This window comes from Cladophialophora carrionii, assembly GCF_000365165.1.
Source record: "Cladophialophora carrionii CBS 160.54 unplaced genomic scaffold supercont1.6, whole genome shotgun sequence".
In the NCBI taxonomy this organism is placed as follows: domain Eukaryota; kingdom Fungi; phylum Ascomycota; class Eurotiomycetes; order Chaetothyriales; family Herpotrichiellaceae; genus Cladophialophora; species Cladophialophora carrionii.
In genome coordinates, this window is record NW_008481831.1 from 1,433,979 (window position 1) to 1,454,498 (window position 20,520).

Genomic DNA, 20,520 nt, shown 5'->3' on the forward strand with positions numbered 1-20,520 from the left:
AATGATACACCTTGAGCGTTCACCTTCGAACTGTCGAAAAGGTCGGTCGGTCATGTTGATTCATTGGACATTGAGCGGCTCTCTTGACTCATCGACTTTCCCATGCTTCTCGCCCATGTACCAGCAATCTCAGCCAAAAACGCCATGCTATGATGAATCGTGATCTCTTGCCTGTAACACAAACACAGCAAGAACAAGCCATGGTCCCCCTTCGAAAAGACCTTGTTCCTAGCATCCTCGGTGCTGGTATGCACCCAGCAGGCCTCTGTCAATGCCCAAGAGCTGCTCTTCCTGTACCTCGTGGGCATTTAGCTCGTACACATGCTAATCCAAGAACAATTACAAATCATGTTCCAAAGGCACAGATGTCGCTTTCCGTCCTGTTCTCAATCTCGTCTCGTGCTGCCTTCGCCTTGTTCCCATGATCAGCATGCGCATCCCTCCTCTGCCGGTTTCTGGTTGTTTATCGAAACATCGATCACTACACTGGTCAGTCTGTGTCAGTGTCGCGGTTCGCCAATAGAACTCACTCTGTGGGTTCGGTTGTTGCTCAGCTTCTCCCTCCATCCCAGGGAGCGCCTGCGCTATCCTCCTAAACAGCGCCTTCACGTTGTGGCCCAGCTTCGCGGACGTCTCCATAAAGATGGCTCCTGCCCGCTTCGCCTCCTCCTCCCCCTGCTGAGTGGTAACCTCTCTCTTTTCCACGCCCAAGTCCGTCTTGTTCCCCACTAGCACGACGATAACGTCGTTGCCCCTCTCGCCTCTCACATCATCGATCCATTTTCTCGTTTGTTCGAATGTTTTGCGCGAGGAGATGTCGTAGACGACGACTGCGACGGACGAATCGCGAATGTAGCTAGGGATCAAACTGCGAAACCGTTCTTGGCCGGCCGTGTCCCAGAGTTGGAGGCGCACAGTACGGTCTTCTAGATACATGGTCTTTGAGAGGAAGTCGATGCCAATGGTGGCTTGGTAGGTGGTGTCGAACGAGTCGTACATGAAGCGAGTTATCAGGGACGTTTTGCCGACTGTGTAGCGCGTCTCGTGAGCATACTGATCGACCACCTTCGGCCGCCGGATGGAGACAATTTGCACCTACCACTCTGTTCGCCCAAGAATACGAGTCTGTAGGTTATCTCGTCAGCCCGAGACTCTGGCGTGAAGACCAGTGCCAATACTTGAATTTCTTCAGCGGGTTCGAATACGACCCTACCGCGCCCTGCGCCATCTTGAACGCAGTATTATCGTAGAGTGCCGCGACCACCTGGAAGCGTATAGATGATCGGAGCCGCGATATGACGGTCGAGGAAGCAGGAGTCGGAGTGCAGTGGCTCGTGTTGGGGGATGAAGAACTCAAGGGCTATCGTAAAGTCATGACAGGGCGCAGATAAAGGGTCGCCGTACTATATGACAATAGGGAATAGGGAGTAAGACACGCTGATTTCGATCTCACTTTCAATTTCACCTTCGAGAAGACTCCTGGCAACTGCAGGCACGACTCGATCCGAGTCGCGAGATCCGCCGCCCAGCTGTGGAGAGAAGCTTGCGAGCCATCCGGCAACGGCTTCTATTGGCTAGTGCTCGAGATCAAGTTCTCTTTCCGTGTCTCTTCCACACCCAGGCACGCACCGTCGGGATAATCTGGCCATGCTCTGTCGGTGACAATGCGCCCAACGCTTCAGCTCTTGAAGCGCTCGGTCTGGAAAGGTATGGCGTGAAGCCCTCAAGACTCTTGTCCGTTTCTACACTTCACTCACACCTCCACACATACAGGCCCGAACCTCGTCTTTCAAGACCTCCCGCAAGTAATCCAGGGCAAGACGCCGCCGACCATAAAAACACAGGCCCGCTCCGCGACCATACTTCCGAATTTCGTGGGCTTGAAATTTGCGGTGCACAACGGGAAGATCTACCAGGATGTCTATATCACCGAAGAGATGGTAGGCCGGAAACTGGGCGAATTTGTGCCGTAAGTGCCTTGGAGTGATAGTCGTCCAAAGGGTAAAGGAGCAGGATACTGACGCGTGCGTGTGACTACAGGACAAGAAAGCGATTTACATATAAGATGAGCAAGAACAAGTAACGGAGGGGGTGAAAGACGCGAGACCAACCTACATGTACAACATGCTATCAAGGCGCAACTTGAAGTGAACACTCTCCGCCAGCGCGGTCGCTTTTCAGGTGGAAGTTTGTGACACAGGTTCAGAATGCATCTCTTTGCAGACCTGCTCGGGCCTCCGGGTTGTGAGGTCATGTACACAGAGGGTATGGCGGCATTTAATCTGCGAGGAAAGCTGGCATTCGAGGGATCCGTGAACGAACAGTTGTGGTCCGCTCCAAGGAGCGAATGCTTCTTATTCTCAGACTACGAGCCGATGTGCTCGAGTCCCTGAGGTTCATATGTGGCGCCCGAAAAGAATTCTGGGACGATATCCTCCCATTCAGCACATCCGGCCATTCCTTTGTGATCTGGTATCTTCCAGATGATAACCGCCCCAACCCATTCCCCTGACTCCCCTTTGCAAAGCACGTCATAATGCGATTCATGAGCACCCATTTCGGTCTGTGCGAGCCCGTCGTCTATCTGTAAAATTCACCCCTCTTAACATTGACTCCATACTCCGCCACTGCCATTCCCAGATCCTCCATCGTCAGCACTGGTCTCCCCTGCCCACTTCCACCTTGCCCACCACCACCAAATCCACTCCTCTGCACACCGAGCGTCGTATTCTGTTGGCCTTTCGCCCCCTGAGCGCCACCCGCGGCACCCCCGCCTCCTCCAACACCGCCTGCGAAATTGCCAGGGCCCCCACCTCCGGCGCCGGCATTGGCTGCGGCGCCTAACGGGTTGTTTGACGACGCCGAGTTTGAGCTGCGGATCCGCGAGTATTGGTAAGCGTCGGCGGCGACGTCGGCGACGAATTTCTGCGTCGCAAGCGCGAGCAGCCGGGCTAGCGGGAGGGGCGTGGTGTTTGTGCTTGCGCCAATGGGATCGGAGATGGAGGGAGGCGGAAGTCCCGCGAGGGTCAGATAGTGTGCCGTTACCGCATCGGGGATCTGCTCGAACGCATAAGTTAGGTCATTGTTGGGGTGCGCCATAGAGCTCTCTTCAACCGGGAAGGGGGGGAGGGGCTGAGACGTACAATCGGAGCGTAGTCATCCATTTTGCTCAGGAATTCTCGGAGCGTTACGTCTTTGCGGTTGTGCTGGGCGAGGCCTGACGGCGCTGAACCCGTCGTGGGTTGTTGTGTGTCCGTTTGTGCAGTCATGTCTTGGTCGGTGCTGTCATTCGGTCTGGCTGCGGCATCTTGCGTGCTCGCATCCTGCATCTCGGCGTCGAGGTCGAGTTCCCGCCCGGCGGTATCATCGCCTGGTACGTTGGTCGGGGAGGACATGACTGTGTAGTCGCCTCGAAGTTAGAGTGCCGCAGGTTGGGATTCAGGTGTGACAATGCTCAATCCAAGTGCGCCCGTGGTGACATTCAATTCAAGTGGTGCAGATTGTTTGAATCGTGGCTGGTCAACCGAGTAATTATGCAAGATGCGATCCTGGTGCAGGAGAATCCCTGATGATCCTGATGATGCACGTCGGAAAAGTTATGCCGAGGTTCGGCCAGACGAGCCTTCAGCCTCGCCGTCAGCCTCGTCGTCAGCCTCGCGAGCCTCGTGAGTTTCGTGCGCCTCGTCAATGGGTTCAGCCCACAATACTCGGTATGGACTACGTAACTACAAGAATGGCAAGTGGACACAGTGCTGAATTGAAGCGACGCTGGTGCGATTAGAGACTCGGTTGGATCCCTGAGAAAGGTATCATGTTGAGCTTCATCCACACCCGAGTGCGTGGAATGGCACATTACAGTCGATGAAGCAGCGTTGGCTACATGCTTGTCGACCGCCTCCTAGCTCGGCTCGAGAGGCTGCTTCGTTTCACTTGAAGGGGCAGCAGGGCCATCCTCTGCGATACTAGGAGCTTCTTGCTTGACCACGGATTCAGCAGTATCTATCCCGACTGGACTCTCCTCCACCCCTCCGGCCATCTCCGCCTCCTGCTTCACAGGTGCAATCTGCGAAACATGCGCAATATCTCCCGTCGCATTCCCCTGATGTGAGGCTTCTCGCTCGAGAACCTTCTGTTCAGGTGTAGGCAGTTCAGGCGGATTGATAGTCTTGTCTGTTTCGGCTACCTTGGGCTCAGGTGCAGCTGGTTGCGAAGTTGATATCTCGCGAGATTTCGTCGGAGTTGCAGCTGCAGTCGGAGTATTCGACGAAGGTAGGTCTGGAATCTGATCTGATGATGACAAGCCCAAGGTGCTTCGCAAGGCGATCTCTGCAGCTCTTGCCGCAAGCGCCACAAAGTCCTCCTTAACGAGTGGCTCGCCGAGATTAAAGCCCATCGAAGAGACAGGTACAGGCAGGCCATGATCCGGAATATGACCCTGCGTGTGACCCGGATCAAGATTGTTGGTAGATCCATTTCTTTCCATATTTGCTAAGCCTGTACCATTGCTCCCTGTTTTCATGATGTGGTTGATGAGGTAGGAAGAGACTTCCCGGCTGAAGTCTTCCCATTTATACGTTACTGGTAATTGATCAAGGGTCTTGGTTTTGACTGCACTTTCTAGAATGCCACGACGGGAGTTCAGCATCCGCAAGAACTCCCGTTCGGTGTCAGTCAAAGCCGTGCTGCCAGGTCTTCTCGCCAGGAGCACCTTGTCGAGGTCGGGCCCGAACATGTCACGCATGACAAGATCGGGCGGAGCAGCACCTGTCCTCCAAGCAGTAATGAAGCCTTGGGTCTTCAATTCGAGGAACATAGTACCCTGTTCTTTCAGCAAACCCCCATTTTCAGGCACGAAGACAGGAAGAAAACTCCGGTCCATGTCCCGAAGACCAATCTCACCAGTGAAAATGCTCGACATGAAGATAGCCTGGTTTGCCTTGCGGATGATCTCGATCTGAATGGTGTCTTGCAAGCCTAAATCATGTTGTGGCAGAAATGGCCATCCAGGGCTGACGAGTCTTCTAGTTCGGTCGAATGCAGCGCGAAGGGAGGCATACTCTCTACTGCTTGCGGCATTTGGTCTTGTGGACAAGCCCATGGCCTCAGCCGGAGTCAATCGAGACAAGAATGCTAGGATCTGTGACGCCTGCTGATCCAGTATGGGTAGGTATTCGAGAGGACCGTTCCCGGGAGGCGTCGGTCGCTGGGGAGGCTGTGACGCGACATTGTGTGCTTGGCCGGCTGGAGGTCTCGGGGCACTTTGAGGCTGACCTTCTGAAGCTGATTGTATGATACTCTGTGCTTGCACATCTGTAGAGATTTTTGTAGCATTTCCTGCTTGTTCCTCTAGTGTAGCCTCCGTCTCTTCATTTTGTGCTTGGCCGTGTGGGTTTGCAGTCCGATTTGCATGTACAGCTGGATTTTCTGAGTCCCCCGCCTTCGTTTCAGGCTTTACGTCCGGCGCGGTGCCGTCTGTAGAGATGCGACGCCGTTTCGGGCTCCTCGGGTTGTCGTCGACATGGCCAGGCGACGACGGAGTAAGGGTGCTAAATGGGGCATTGGACTGGCCTGAGCGCCTTGTCAATTTGGGGCCGGATCAAGTACAGCAGAGCATCTCACCTCTATCTTGGTGCGGCGCAGAACCCTGCGATATGGCCTCTGCAGGTCGATCTCTGGCAGATACCTGATCCATGTTGCTTCAAGCGCCTCTTAAACGGTACAGGCTCTGCCACCAACATGGCAAATGCATGTGCCAGAACGAATCCCGTCACGTGTTTATGGCTAAAAAGTCGAGGTGAAAATGGATCGTCATGGGCGCGGATGGTGCCGTGAAGAGGGGCGCGCAGCCAGTGAAAGTGGTGGAGGTGGAAAGTGAGGGGCACCGAGCTCAAAGCTTAAGCGGGCATTGCGGGCTCCTGTCACTGCGTGCCTGGCTTAACCATCCTCCACGAACGAGCCTTGCCAGCTCCCAGCCTCCAGCATTTCTTCCTGGGTCATCTCTCGTGATGCATGCATTGCCCGAAGGATTGCCCGGCAGTTTCGTTATCATCGTGTTGATGACAGCTGCATTGACCACAGAGTTGGCTTGCAGGTAGATCGATCCGGAGTGGTCATCATTTCCATCTCCCGGTACCCTTCGATCATGGCTGGTCCTGTACCCAGTACGAGGTTGAGTACGCGAGACTTGTGGTCGAGTCGGTCGAGTCCAAAGCGCCAAAGACATCCGAGGCCGATCCATTGCTTTTCTCTGATACGCAGTACAGTATGTATCTTCCGGACCTTGCAGAAATCCGGTCATGGCCCGCGGTCCCTCGCTCAACAGTTGGCCAGGGGGGGTCTTTCGGAGCGTCATGCTTTCTTGAGCTACTGTGACCACAGCAAAATCCAGCGAATTGAGTCTCAGGTCTCTGGCCAACCCCACCTCTTACACCTGCTATCGAAGCTCTAAGCTCTCCTCCCGGCCACCCCTCCTCTACTGCTACCCTCCGCCTCGTACCAGCTCAGCTTCTGATCATGGGACACTGCTCTAAATCGAGTAAGCAGAGCTTCTGTAGCTTGCTTGACGATCCGCCCAGGCCGTCCTTGTCATCCGCTGATAGAGCTATCAGGACAGCCTTACATACAGCTACCAGTAGCTACCCAGGCACATAATGCTCACTACACCCCGCAGCTGCTCTTGCTCGCTTTCTGCTTCTCGGCCTCTCCTCCAGTAGTGCTCGTGCCGACTCTTTGCCAAGTGATATATGTGAAATCTATCTCGAGCTGAGATGGATGCGAGACTTCCGCTCCATGCCTTGTGCATCTCTCTCATCGTTTTGCTCTCCACGGCGTCCGCCCAGACAGGCCTCAAGCAACAGGTCTTGAGCACTTTCATCTACACCCGGTAACATATATGGCATCTTTTACAATAGAATGGCTGCGCTGACTCGCAACAGATATGGCGATAGAACGCCTTTTGTGCTTCCTACGCCGCCGACGCTAACGCCTCTTGGGGCTCAGCAACTGTACGAGGCTGGTAGTAGAATTCGCCAGCGATATCTAACTCCTGACGACAATGGTTCAACTGAGCCGACTGGAATTGCCGGCATTGCATCTTATCAGCTTGAATATGACCAGCTGACTGTCTTATCCACCGACGACCAGTATGTCTTCGCTTCGGCTCTGGCATTTATGCAAGGCCTGTACCCGCCTCTGGAGACATCGTCCAACTATACCTATATTGCCGGTCAAAGTACCATTCAGAACGGATCGAACGTCATGGCGCCACTGAACGGGTACCAGTACCCCGACATCACCACGGTCTCCACCAACGACCTCAACTCCATTTGGGTCAGTGGGTCGAACAATTGTCCCAATTACCTGGCATCCACGAATGATTACTATGGCAGTGAGGCGTTCGAGACTATTCAAAACAGCACCGAGGACTTCTACTCAAGCCTGCAACCAGATCTGTTGGATGGAGTCTTCTCAGATGCATCCGTGGGCTATTACGATGCATACTACATCTACGACTACCTCTCCTATGCTTCAATCCACAACACAACGGCGGCGCAGCACCTGTCCATGGAGGAATTGACAAAAGCCAAGATTCTTGCCGATGATTGGGTTTTTGCGCTGAACGCCGATGTTGACACTTCTGGATCTATTCCGGGGGATCATATTCGAGCAATAGCAGGTCGTACTCTGGCCACCCGCATCCTCCAGGCTTTCTATACAACGATCAACACTCAGGGCGCTTCGGATAAGATGACGCTGCTTTTTGGCAGCTTCGAGCCTATGGTCGCCTTTGCAGCTTTGGCTGGTCTCGTCTCACCACAGAATGCGGCCTTCTACAACGTCCCCGAACCAGGTGCTAGCTTTATATTCGAGTTGTACTCGCTACAAGCTGAGGATATTGACACGTATCCCGACACGTCAGACATCTATGTCCGATTTTTCTATCAGAATGGCACTGATGCCTACTCCTCTTTGGTCGCATATCCTCTATTCGGCATGAGCCCCAGTCAGACCCTAATCAGTCTGGCTGACTTCATTTCGGGCTTGGAGGGTTTCCTGATGTTCAATATCGACGACTGGTGTACCACCTGTAACAGCTTCAGTGTGTTCTGTCCCGCATTCACAAATACCGATGGGAACTTGGACTCCTCAACTGCGCTCTCTCCCAGCCATCATGGACTGTCTCCAGCCGTTGCTGGCGTTATTGGAGCACTTGTCACTCTTGCAGTAGCCGCTCTCTTATTCGCGGCAGTGATGTTGCTCGGTAGGGTCAGATTCCACCGAGTTCCGAAGCGACGAAGATCCGACTTGAACGGCTTTAAAGGAGGCAACAAACTGGCGAGCGATCAAGATCTTACCATACCGAAAGGAGGTGCAGGAGCAACCGTCATTCATAACGAGGATCCTGCTTATCCAGCACCTGTAAGGGGCCACGAACGCGTTGGAAGCTGGGAGCTGAGGGACCAAGCCAAAGCGGAAGAGGCACAGGGCCAAGGGCTGAACACAGTTGCCAGTCGACCAAGGCGGCCCAGCTATGAAGAGGACGAGATGCCTATCAGCCCATATACACCCCCAGCGGCACCGCACGATCATGTATGAACGATATCCACATCGCGCCGACTCGGTGAGAAATTATGAGAACATGAATTGGATGGGTTGCCAACGCAGGCAGGGTTTCTGCCATACCCTCACACATACTGCCTTGAAAAAAAATTGTCATCGCAAAGCAGTTCCAGCACGACAATAGTGAAGTACCTTTAATTATGCCGGACCTTTCCTACTTCCTTACTCCCTGGACTTCCTCCTCCAAAAAGGCTCGAGGAGTTCTTTCAAATCCGTCATCGGTATTTTTATTCTGCTTTTCTCCTACACTCAAGCCACTCCGCAAACGCTCAATTCGAACGCACAGAGCGCCTCTTCTCCCTGTTGGATACCGCTTTGCTCCTGCCTTTGCGCGGCCGAGTCTGCTTGGTGAGTTACGCCCCTGTTTGTTCCTTCCAGCTTCTTGGATTGCGCTTTCAGTCTGTGCGAAGGCAACTGCTTCTGCGCCTTTCGTCCCCAGTCAAGCAAACACTCAATCCGCCTCTCTCTCACTTCTGCCACGATACGATCCGCACCGGCCTTGCTGTTGGGCTCAACCGTCTGCAGCGATCCCCTTTTGGTCTCTCCTTGGCTATTCAGTCGCACCATCACGGCTTCATTACCACATAGACCGAGTATGACTAACCACAGCACAAATAGCCCGGCTGGTCGGCAGCGTAGATACACAGTGTCGCGTCTGCTCGAACTCGCTCCTCAATCCAGACCTACCGGTTTTGACCTCTCCAAATTCACCTACGACGCAGCCCGAGGTGAGTTTCTATGCCCGACTACTGCAAAGCCGAGAAGTACTGACCTGAGAGCAGCTGGCGTAGTCCCGCCTTTGGGTGCCTGTGTCATGTCGAATCGACGAACTTCGAGCGATCGGCCTCGAGGCTGGTCGCAAGAGTCTGGCAGTTCTCAAGATGAAGTCATCGTCTACCAGGGCAACCGCATGGCCAAACTACCGGAGCGACAGCCTACTGTCCCACCTAGTGGGCAGAGTGCTCAGAAAGACGAAGGATTTGCGCGATTCCTCAAGAAACACTCTTCTCCTACGCACCAACGTGTCACTACTGGTGGCCGTATCGTGCCCATGGAACAGCGTCCTCCATTCTTCTCTCTGCAACATCCAAGCCAAGACCCAGAGGACCAGAAGAAGAGCGTACATGAGGAAGCCAAAGCCACTACAAAGCCAACAGCTGCGGGCCTCGATCAAGCAAAACCAGGTGTACCAGGCAATAGCATCCTACAACCCCAGCCTCAGCCGTTCATGCCGGTCAGCAATGGGGTCATGGACGCCGCCACGTTCGCCGCCGGCACCGAACCCACCGTGGTTGCTTCAACCATCCCTCTCGGTTTTGATGCTATTCGCGTGCAGCCAAATTATTTACAAGCCGTGACTGCTTCTCCCTTCTATGCGGGCATGCCTGGAGATCCGTACAGCTTGATGCCGGTGCCTTCTCAAATGTATCCAGGGAGTGCGGTACCATTCGCTGGCTTCAACGGTGGCGTCGGTCCGACTTTCTCTATGCCTTTTATCCCAAACCCTCAGGTGATGGGCTTTCCGCCTTCCTGCGGCATCACGACTACTCCTACCGTTCCTCAACTTCCAAGTGGTTCCTTTGATGAGCACATGCTCAACGAATCAATTGAGCTTTTTCAAAACCTCGGAGAACAGCTCAAGGCCCTTGACCGTCATCGGGCTATGAACGATCGGGATCCCTACGTTGTAGATCAGCGGAAGGCCATTGTTCAGCTGCGTGCCGAAGCCAAAAACCAGATCACCTACTGGTCAGAAAAACTGGGACAAGACCCTCATGCCATGCCAAAGAACTCAAGCGGTGCTCCGAATGGCAAGCTAAATGTGCAGGCTACTTCGTACGTTCCACTACGGGTTGATCAGGCTGCGGAGACATTGCCCGACACCCGTGGAAGCAGCTTGAAACCCAAGGGCATTAGCCAAGGGCACGCAAAGCCTGATTTCGTGGTCGACAGCACTCGTCGCCCGATCCCAATCGTGCCTCCTCCAGAGAAACTGTCAACTGTGCAGGGAGATGGCAGAGACGGTGGTTCGAAGAGCGAATCGGTTGAGGTTGACGAATGGGGTGTCCGTGTTGGTCCAGCGCCACCTGAGATCCAACGCCAGCAGAACGAGATGTTGAGGGAAATCGTCCGTCAAGCCAGCATCTCCCCTCTGGGCTCGAGTGAAAATGCGATCGTGTTCACTCCCCAAGGCTCTCATGTGATCACTCCCACGATACAACCTCACGAGACCAAAGAGGCCAGGACGAACACTGATTCCGGGACGAGCGACTGGTTGCCCACCAATCCAGGCCGTGCTCCGCCGACTGTGGAAGCATGCTATGAGGTCCAGCTTGACGCGATGCGACTTCCCATCGGTGTGGTCACAAAAGTTCGACTGCCTGACGGGACTATCATCGAAGTGCGTGGTTGTGGCTTGAAGCGCCCACCATCCTTCGAGATGGACGAGTTCGAACAGCGCTACTGGACCACCAAGCCAAAGGTGACCAAAGAGATGTTTGAGAACTTTGTCGAAGTGCGTGCTGATGGTGGCAATGATGCTCCCGCCGACATCGCTACTTATTGTGAGTTCATGGGCTTGGAAAGGTATGCTACCATGATTTCGCGCTCAGCGTCGAAGGCTTATGCTAAGAGGTGCCAGCAGCAGCGTCCACATGGGCAAATCCGACACCTCAGACAAACAAAGCAGCGAATCCATGCATGCGACGAAGGATTTGACCAAGTGAGGGTCCTGCTACGTACATGGACTTAAAGCTGACAGACCACAGTGCTCAAGACATGCTGCGCGAGATTAGCGGCCGTGGGTATAGCTCCACGATCGAAAAGTCAAATGGCTCTGGACCAAGATTGTCATCCTTGAAACTGTCCTCTGCGTCTTCACCGCCGATATGGTCGCGGGCGGATGACAAGGTTGGCTGGTTCGCAAACGAGCATCCGAGAAGCGGCCGTCTGACCGGATCGGAAACCCATAGCAGCAAAGGCATCTCCTCGGTCTCGGTCCAGAAATTCCACGCAATGGGCCGGCTTCCACATGTGGATGGTCCGAGCGACGGGCAGAGGGTGTCGGCAGTGTCAATGCTTGCTGCGGCCAACAAAGCTGTCAGTCCCCAGCCGGCGCCACGATCGGTTCCATCTTCGGAAAGCGTCTATGGATCATACGGTCAGGAGGATCGTGGTGTCTCAGTCGTAAGCGACGACGTCTTTCGAACCCGAATGCGTCAAGAAGAGAGCATGTAAGAGTTGTGCACTGCCAAAGAGTCCCCTGCCGCACATTGGCCGACAGGTTTCCGATTGAATACAGAGTTACCTCATTTCAGACGCGCATTCATACACAAGACTTGGACATGTCTATTGGATGACATCGCTTGGCACCTAATAACGGTTGGTTGTATCGTGTCACAGAATATTGCAGAGAAGCAAGAGAAAGTTGTCGTTGGGCTCGAACTGGCTATCATCAAAGCAACATTGTGGAAAGAATCATACTAAGACGCCTCGATCCGGGCGGCGCACAAAGGTTGAAGCAGTTCAGCATGTACCAGGTCTGCAAGGAGTGGCACTGAAAGGCAAGCACAGAACAGAGACAGATAGTGCAGGCAGGTTATCTGCAAGTACTTCGCACAGATAGGGCTGAATAATATGTAATTCGGACGGCATTCCTAACGGCGCAGGACAGCGTCGGGGCGTTCACTGCGGAGACGATCGATTCATCTCCCAATGCAACAGCACGAATATGAGACAACCAATTGATTTCAAGGTGAGTGTTAGTGGCGAGACGAAAGTTGCTGAGAAATCAAGCATTGGAGAGGAAGGAGAATTGACATGCTTATGCGCAGTGACGACTTTTACCGTTGATGACTTCCCGTTCGAGATAGGATGGTAGAGGCACTGCAGAGCCATAGCTAAGCTACTCGTACGAGTACTAGGAAAAGACACCTGCACATAAGGGAGGATGTCTGAGTACAAAGGGAAAAGGCTTTTCTCGCGGTCGCCAGTGTCTAGGCCTTCGAGAGAGCAGATCGCTCCGACCAAGAACTGGCCTCGATGGTGGGCTCTTGACTATTATTGAAGAATCGAGGTCTTAAACTTGGCATTCTTGAAGAGGAGAGGACAAAGATGCAGTGCGTTAAGCCCAGCCTGTTACATAAATGGTCAAGTTCCTGGACTGGTTCGGCCGTCGTTTGTCTGGCCCGTTTTCCGATTCGGCTTGGTGGCAAAGAAGTCAGATCCCCCCTTGGAATTCAGTTTTAGCGGTGCCCGTGCAGCTGCTGCCGACGCCTAAGGAGCCTAAGGAGCCTCCATCCCCACCAAACGCAGGCAATTGCGGGTAACACGACCTTCCAACAAAGGTCTTTCCCTCTCTTGCGGCTGCTGCTTCCTCCACTCCCCATCGTATCAACTCCTCACATTCTTCCCGGTTCTTGCTTCCCTCACTTTCCACTTACAATTCGGTGCGTCAAGCTGGGTAACATTGGGCATCGCATCCAGCCATTGCCTGGGCAAGCGTCGTCCGAGGATCGAGTCCAGGAAAGAAGAGTCTGAAATGGCGCACCGCAGATAGCGCTGGCAGCCGACCTTACCCTTGTCCCTTCCGTCGTCCGCACTCCGTATCATCCCCAACTCGACTTCGCCTGAGGACAGCCCCAGGCCAGCTGCTCGTTCGGCCCCATTCATCCCTCTCTTGGACGGACAGTCCGCCGGCTGAACAGAACCTCGCAGTTTTCTCTTCAATCTCGATTCTGCGGATCCATTCAGTTGGCACCCTGCAGCATCATGGCCGCCGCTACCGAGAAACGCAATTTCTCCTCCCTCTCATTCTCAAAGAAGCACTTCAATGGCGAGCCGGCATCGGGCACACATACCCCTACCACGACGAAGCTGAAGAACTTTTTCCGTATAAACAGTGGTGGAAGCCAGACTTCGATAGGTTCAGATGGCCTGCCCACTCCAAAGACCGAGTCGAAACCTGTCAAACAGTCTAGATTTCTACCGGGGCTGAACAGGAATAGGTCGACCACGGTTGCAAGTGAAGGTCATCCTCTGGACGATGCTATTGCGTCTCCTACAGCCCAGGCCAACCCTTACTTTGTTCACCAGGGTCCTCCGGCTTTGCGACATCACAATGAGGGCAGTGTACCCCCGTCCCCTCCCGACACCCCAAAAGTTCAGGTCAATGGCACTGCGGTGGAGGAGAAGCCGGTCACCGCAGGCAAAGAGGAGCTTGCACGGAAATTGAGGAGAGTCGCATCCGCCCCAAATACTCACGGTTTCTTCAAGGGGAACAAGAGCCCATCGGATCGGCCCTCGACCGCAGAACTCGGAAAAGAGCCGCTTGCTGTGGTCAATGGTACCTCGCCGGAACTGGGCATGGTCCCTCAGGATGACTCCAGCACCCAGAGCGTGCCGGCCAAAGGTAAGATTCCCTTGCCAGGGCAAATTCGGCAGTCGGCCGCATTCCGCAGGACCTACAGTTCCAATTCGATAAAGGTGCGCAACGTCGAGGTTGGCCCACAAAGCTTCGACAAAATCAAGTTGATCGGCAAAGGCGACGTTGGAAAGGTCTACCTGGTCCGTGAGAAGAAGTCCAACCGGCTCTATGCCATGAAAGGTAGGTGTGGGCGAACCTACCACGCTTCCTATGCTGATTTCGAGCAGTCCTCAGCAAGAAGGAAATGATCAAGCGGAACAAGATCAAGCGCGCGCTGGCCGAACAAGAGATTCTGGCAACCAGCAACCACCCCTTCATTGTTACTCTATACCACTCTTTCCAGTCAGAAGACCATCTCTACCTTTGCATGGAGTATTGCAGTGGTGGTGAGTTCTTCAGAGCATTGCAGACTCGCCCCAACAAATGTGTCGGGGAAGAAGATGCTCGATTCTACGCGGCAGAAGTCACAGCGGCGCTGGAATACCTGCACCTAATGGGCTTCATCTACCGCGATTTGAAGCCAGAAAGTGAGGCAAACTTCTCCTCTCCTCGTGTGCGTGCTGATTCCTCTAGACATCCTGCTTCACCAATCCGGACACATCATGTTATCCGACTTCGATTTGTCCAAGCAGTCTGATTCCGGCGGAGCTCCTACCATGATCCTGGGGACCCGCAACGCGTCAAACCCAACCGGCTATCCTTTGGTTGACACAAAGTCCTGCATCGCCGATTTCCGCACCAATTCCTTTGTCGGCACGGAAGAGTACATTGCTCCCGAAGTGATTAAGGGCAACGGGCACACAAGTGCTGTCGATTGGTGGACTTTGGGCATTCTGATTTATGAAATGCTTTTCGGAACAACGCCGTTCAAGGGCAAAAATCGAAATGCGACCTTTGCGAACATCCTCCGAGACGAAGTGCCTTTCCCGGAACACTCGCACGCAACGCAGGTCAGCAAGTAAGTACACCTGTTTACGTGTGTATTTTGATCGTTGGCTGACACCAACCAGCCTTTGCAAGTCACTCATCCGGAAGCTCCTCATCAAAGATGAGGTCAAACGCCTGGGTTCTCGTGCAGGAGCCTCGGATGTCAAGAATCATCCATTCTTCCGACCTATAACATGGGCCCTCCTTCGACACATGAAACCTCCCATGATCCCCCACCAAGGTCGGGCACTCGACACAGTGAACTTCAGGACGGTCAAGGACAGTGGCAGCGTCGACATCGGCGGCCCGGCCAGCCGTCTAAAGGGGGTGCCGTTGGATTCGGGCATGGCAACACCGGGGGCCGAGATTGCCGACCCGTTCTTGGAGTTCAACAGCGTGACATTGCACCATGATGATGACGAAGTGGTTATGATGCAAGACGGCGGCGGACACGCACCAAATGGGCGGTGATGACCTTTTCGTTGAAATGAGATCCCATGAATTGTACGGCCTGCCCACAGGTCCATCATCTTTGCTGGCATCGGCGTTTCGGTGTGTAGAACAACAAGAAGAGGCGAGACAGCAGGCGAAGCGGCATTCTGGCTTGTGCCGATCACCAAGGACTCCGTGGGCCACAGGTCTCGAGCTTGATGTTGGCGTTCGAGTTATTCCAAAAGAGCTGCGTGTACAGATATACAGCTGGCCAGAGTCGGGAGTGTTGCTGGGTCTCTCTACGTACGAGCTGGAAATATTTTTCGGGACCCCGTTTGAGCTCTATTCGTACCTCTGATGCTTCGTGTGATTTGGGTCACTGCACGACCACGGCTCTTGGTCGCGTCTGGAGAGGCCTCCAAGGTCACCAGGATCGCTATCCAAGCCTCATCTCCACTCAACGTGGTCATGGCGTGCCTGTCGAGACAACAGGGGCAACGGGAGGCAACAGGATGCAGTGGCGGCGGGGGCGACCAAATACATTCTGGAAACCCGCCCGGGAAGGCGGTCTAGCAGCGCCAATCAGAGTCGACGTTGGAACCGATCTGGAGAAGCCAATCGCCGCGAAAAATTGTGACACGCAGCTCAATTCCCTTCACTCAAGCTGTCTCACAAAGCTCATCCGCTTTGCCGTCATCTCCTTCACAAAGGATGGCCGGTCCTCCGCTCGGCAGTGAGAACAGCACCTGGCGAAACAAAGGGCCGAGTGTAATCAATATGTTCTCGGTTGCATCTTCCTCCACATGCCCCTCCTGTCCGCAGTCTGCGTGACACAGCATGGCCGAGCCCTCACGCTTCCTGCCCTTCATTCCTGTCCTTCGTGTGCGAATCAGAGCGCTTGTTTGACTCTAGTTGGCATTCCCCGTATTCTCACATGGCATTCTGTCCTATCGTCACTTGACTTTGTACCTCTTCACCCTGCCGTGCCCGAGGCCGGTTTGGCGCTGGGACCTAGATCGCATTATCGACAAGGTCGAGCGACAGCACCCAGACATCATGAAATTCGGGCGGAATCTCCCTCGAAACCAAGTCCCAGAATGGGCAACGGCTTACATCAACTACAAGGGGCTCAAGAAGCTCATCAAGGCGGCCGCAAAAGGAGGAAGTGAGGAGAAGCAGGAAGGAGATGGTCCTGATCTTGCTGGTAGGATAGCGGGTTGAGATTGACGTGGTCCTGCGGTGAATACTCATAAGTTCGTTTTAGGATTCTTTTACACCTTGGATCGTAACCTCGAAGACGTGGACCACTTCTACAATAAGAAATACCAGGACTTTTCGCGCCGGCTGAAACTCCTGGAAGACAGATATGGGGTGTCTCCTCAAGCCGTGGCGCAACTCGACGCCGACGAACGCGAAGACCTTCTTGCAGCGCTGCTCGAACTGAGAGGACAGCTGAGAAACCTGCGGTGGTACGGCGAGGTGAACAGACGAGGCTTCATCAAAATCACAAAGAAGTTGGATAAGAGGATCCCGCAAGCGCATGCGCAGAAGAAGTACCTTGAGCTGAAGGTCGATCCTTTGGCGTTCGCGACCAACGCCCAGCTGTTTGCTTCACTGAGCAAGATCAACGATGGCATTTCTGTACTGGGCGAGGCCGCCTCGTCTTCCACCAGTAAAACCGATGACGTGGCCTCGATTTCGTCAGGCTCGTTGATGCGCACTACGTCGCGGCCATCCTTACATATATCGGCTGAACAGCTGGCAAAGATCGAAGCCATCATCCGTCAGGACGATGCGACCAGCCTCGACGAGTGGGTCAAGGACATTAAACAAGCTTCTGAGAACCCCGAAGCAGCCATACAATTGCTTCTGAACACGCTGCTTCAGCGGGCAATTTCGTCCCGGAGTCGGGCATGCACCGCATCTCTCCTCCGGGAAATCGTCTTCCTCGATGCACAAGATGACATTAACAGACGCAATTGCATTCACCGACTTGTCATCTCGATCGGCCGAAAACAAAACAACGCCGATCAAGATCCCGCTGCAGAAACGCCTCCCGACGCGGAGACGGCATTGTACAGCTTCATCACCCCCGCTGACCATCCTTCGCCTGCGTTGAAGCGGTCGATCTTACAAGAAGACCAGAGAGTACAACTGACAACCCGCGACGATGAGAGCATCTCGTTTCTGCAATTCTTGCTCGACAACTTACGCCCGTCCCAGCGACCGTCACTCCTGGCAAGGGATAGTGCAGGTAAGACGCCCCTACACTTCGCGGCCGAATACGGCGTCAAGGTCATGTGTGAGGTCATCATCGAGCATCTGAACGTCTGGAAGCTGTTTGATGTCTCGGAGGGCATTGATGGCGCTCGATGGCAGGATCAAGAGGGCTGGGCCCCTTTGCATCTGAGTGCAGTGGGTGGTCATCCACTAACAACCAAGGCACTGCTCGACGCTGAGAAGGCTATGGGAGTGCGGATCAAGCAGCGACCCTCAAAGTCATCAGCCGTCCTTGCACTGGCGACCAAAGCAAATTACGTCGAGATCGTCCGTCTGCTCATCAATGCCGGTGTTAACATTAATCACCAAGACGAGCAAGGTGATACAGCACTTCACGTCGCCGCTAGATTTGGCCACGTTGAGTGCGCCAAATTGCTCTTGGAAGGGACAGACAACCAGAAAGCCGATGTCGAAGTGGCTGAGCACACCTACGGTTGGACACCTCTATTCATCGCTTGTGTCGATGGCCAAGCCCCCATCGTGGAATTACTGATCGAACATGGAGCAGATCTCGAACGACTTGACTCCTCAGGTTGGAATGCCAAAGAGCACGCCGCACTTCGAGGACATGTCAACATTGCACAGAAACTCGACAGTGTTATGCCACAGCCAGAACCAGAAGCGGACGTATCTATGACGGGAACGTCGCCACCTGTGTCCTCTTCGCTGTCCGCAGCGCTGACGGAGCGGAAATCCAATGGGCTGGGATCAAATGGGCAAAATGTGAAGACCACAGAACCGGTTAAAACTTTTGGACATCGCTACTTGACCGACAAGAGCATGGTTCTGGTCAGCCTGGGGACTATGGACACGCGAAAGGCTGTCAAGGCTGTTAACCTTGACAAGATTCCACTGTCGAATGCTCATTCCACACAGCTCGATACCGCATTGTCAGTTGTGGTATCTGCCAAAGCCGCAGAGGGGGAGGCTGAGGTTATCGACCTGCCTGTTCAAGACAACATCTCGACGGAGCCCATTGTCTTTCATGCGACAGACCCGTCCAAGGTCAAGATATACTTCGACCTGGTCCCAACTTATGCCGGCTCCCAGAACCGTGTGGTTGGCCGTGGTGTTGCTTTGTTGTCCTCTGTAAAGTCGGACGTGGGGAGGAAGAGGATGTCACTTCAGGGCGACGTGACGGTTCCGATCGTTGCGGCGAGCGACCTTGAGGTGATCGGTTCCGTCACCTTCAACTTCCTGGTGGTTACACCCTTCAGCCACCCAAACATGTCCGTCACAGAAAACCAGACTTACTGGAAGAGTATGGCCTCCAACACCATGCTGATCGGCCACCGCGGGCTGGGCAAGAACTTTGCCGCGGGCAGACGCTCGCTGCAGCTAGGCGAGAACACGATCCAATCCTTCATTGCAGCTGCAAACTTGGGAGCTTCCTATGTCGAGTTTGATGTTCAACTCACCAAGGACCATGTGCCGGTGATCTACCACGACTTCCTTGTCAGCGAGACTGGCATCGATGCACCGGTTCATACTCTCACCCTTGAACAATTCCTGCATGTGAATGATGTTCGGACCCCGCGTCCATCAAGGCCGGCATCGCCCGTGGCATTCGAGATTCTGAACAGAAAGGAAAACCCCCGGAATGGCAATCGCGATCCCCGAGCGTCCCGGTTGCGATCCATGTCCATGAGCGGAGCTGATAACAACGAGTCGCTCGAAATGGACGAACGTATGAAACACACTCGTGACTTCAAAAAGAAAGGATTCAAGGGTAATAGTCGAGGAAACCACATACAAGCTCCGTTCGCCACACTGGAGGAGATGTTCAAAAAGATCCCGCAAGAAGTCGGCTTCAACATCGAAATGAAATACCCCATGCTCTTTGAGAGTGAAGATGAGGAAATGGACACGTATGCCGTCGAACTCAACTCTTTTGTGGACACGGTGCTCACGAAGGTCTACGACTTGGGTAAAGGGAGGAACATCATCTTCTCGAGCTTCAACCCGGACATTTGCCTCATGTTGTCGTTCAAACAGCCGTCCATACCGGTTCTGTTTCTCACCGACTCGGGGACATCACCTGCAGGCGACATCCGAGCCACTTCGCTACAAGAAGCCATTCGCTTCGCCTCGCGGTGGAATCTACTGGGCATTGTCTCCGCGGCGGAACCGCTCGTCGCAGCACCACGGCTGGTGCGGGTGGTCAAAGAAAGTGGTCTCGTGTGCGTCAGCTATGGCGTGCTCAACAACGACAACAAGATGGTGAGAAGACAGGTCAGACAGGGGATTGACGCTGTCATCGTTGATAACGTGCTTGCCATCCGGAGAGGCCTGACCGAGGATGCGGCCAGGGTGAATGGGAACGGGCCTGGGACTGGGACCATGACTAGTCCCGGCAGTGCCAAGGCAGGGGACAAGGAAGATAGCCTGAACGGAGACACGGCGGACGGCGCACTGGAGAAGAAGCTGCTCAACGACATGGAGACGTTGAAGATTCCCGATGCTGTCCACTCGGTGAAGCAAGTCGGGTTGAAGGCCGAAACGCTGGTCAATGGCAATGACGACGGGAATGGGAGCGTCTGATAGAAAATGGAAACGGACATGGATATGGAGGCAGCGTGTGCATGCATCGACTGTGCAGGGGCTAGAGAGTCTAGCCAAGGCCTCGTCATTACTAGTATTAGTACATATGGAGTCGGAGTATCTGAGTTCCTCGACACTTGCCGGAATCCAAGGTTTGGTTGAAAGACAGACGGACGGGCGGGCGGATACATTTGCAAAGACATAAAATTCGGAATGAAAAGCAAAGGCGGGATGGTTTGGACAGTATCCTGAGTATCGATATCGATTATCACTACCTCTCTCCCTGTATCAGTATC

The 20,520-nt window shown here is 54.0% G+C and overlaps 8 protein-coding genes across 8 annotated transcripts; 5 read left to right on the forward strand and 3 right to left on the reverse strand.

Annotated features, from left to right (window-relative positions):
- Positions 1-425: 425 nt before the first annotated feature.
- G647_07478 (uncharacterized protein) lies at positions 426-1,228 on the reverse strand (the record flags this gene model as incomplete). Its single annotated transcript, XM_008731793.1, has 4 exons — positions 426-481; positions 531-1,028; positions 1,100-1,125; positions 1,179-1,228. 4 exons carry the CDS (start codon positions 1,226-1,228, stop codon positions 426-428), a joined length of 630 nt encoding a protein of 209 aa, XP_008730015.1.
- Positions 1,229-1,664: 436 nt separating this feature from the next.
- G647_07479 (uncharacterized protein) lies at positions 1,665-1,973 on the forward strand (the record flags this gene model as incomplete). The annotated part of the gene is made up of 2 exons (XM_008731794.1): positions 1,665-1,707; positions 1,774-1,973. 2 exons carry the CDS (start codon positions 1,665-1,667, stop codon positions 1,971-1,973), a joined length of 243 nt encoding a protein of 80 aa, XP_008730016.1.
- A 607-nt stretch (positions 1,974-2,580) lies between these two features.
- On the reverse strand, positions 2,581-3,395 carry G647_07480 (uncharacterized protein; the record flags this gene model as incomplete). Its single annotated transcript, XM_008731795.1, has 2 exons — positions 2,581-3,057; positions 3,144-3,395. The coding sequence occupies 2 exons, from the start codon at positions 3,393-3,395 to the stop codon at positions 2,581-2,583; spliced, it is 729 nt and encodes a 242-aa protein (XP_008730017.1).
- Positions 3,396-3,898: 503 nt separating this feature from the next.
- Positions 3,899-5,692, reverse strand: G647_07481 (uncharacterized protein; the record flags this gene model as incomplete). The annotated part of the gene is made up of 2 exons (XM_008731796.1): positions 3,899-5,568; positions 5,620-5,692. The coding sequence occupies 2 exons, from the start codon at positions 5,690-5,692 to the stop codon at positions 3,899-3,901; spliced, it is 1,743 nt and encodes a 580-aa protein (XP_008730018.1).
- A 1,220-nt stretch (positions 5,693-6,912) lies between these two features.
- Positions 6,913-8,595, forward strand: G647_07482 (uncharacterized protein; the record flags this gene model as incomplete). Its single annotated transcript, XM_008731797.1, has 1 exon — positions 6,913-8,595. One exon carries the CDS (start codon positions 6,913-6,915, stop codon positions 8,593-8,595), a length of 1,683 nt encoding a protein of 560 aa, XP_008730019.1.
- Positions 8,596-9,433: 838 nt separating this feature from the next.
- Positions 9,434-11,856, forward strand: G647_07483 (uncharacterized protein; the record flags this gene model as incomplete). Its single annotated transcript, XM_008731798.1, has 3 exons — positions 9,434-11,205; positions 11,261-11,341; positions 11,388-11,856. 3 exons carry the CDS (start codon positions 9,434-9,436, stop codon positions 11,854-11,856), a joined length of 2,322 nt encoding a protein of 773 aa, XP_008730020.1.
- A 1,533-nt stretch (positions 11,857-13,389) lies between these two features.
- On the forward strand, positions 13,390-15,442 carry G647_07484 (serine/threonine-protein kinase nrc-2; the record flags this gene model as incomplete). The annotated part of the gene is made up of 4 exons (XM_008731799.1): positions 13,390-14,224; positions 14,269-14,571; positions 14,618-15,002; positions 15,055-15,442. The coding sequence occupies 4 exons, from the start codon at positions 13,390-13,392 to the stop codon at positions 15,440-15,442; spliced, it is 1,911 nt and encodes a 636-aa protein (XP_008730021.1).
- Positions 15,443-16,459: 1,017 nt separating this feature from the next.
- G647_07485 (uncharacterized protein) lies at positions 16,460-20,224 on the forward strand (the record flags this gene model as incomplete). Its single annotated transcript, XM_008731800.1, has 2 exons — positions 16,460-16,607; positions 16,668-20,224. The coding sequence occupies 2 exons, from the start codon at positions 16,460-16,462 to the stop codon at positions 20,222-20,224; spliced, it is 3,705 nt and encodes a 1,234-aa protein (XP_008730022.1).
- Between the last annotated feature and the right edge of the window lie 296 nt (positions 20,225-20,520).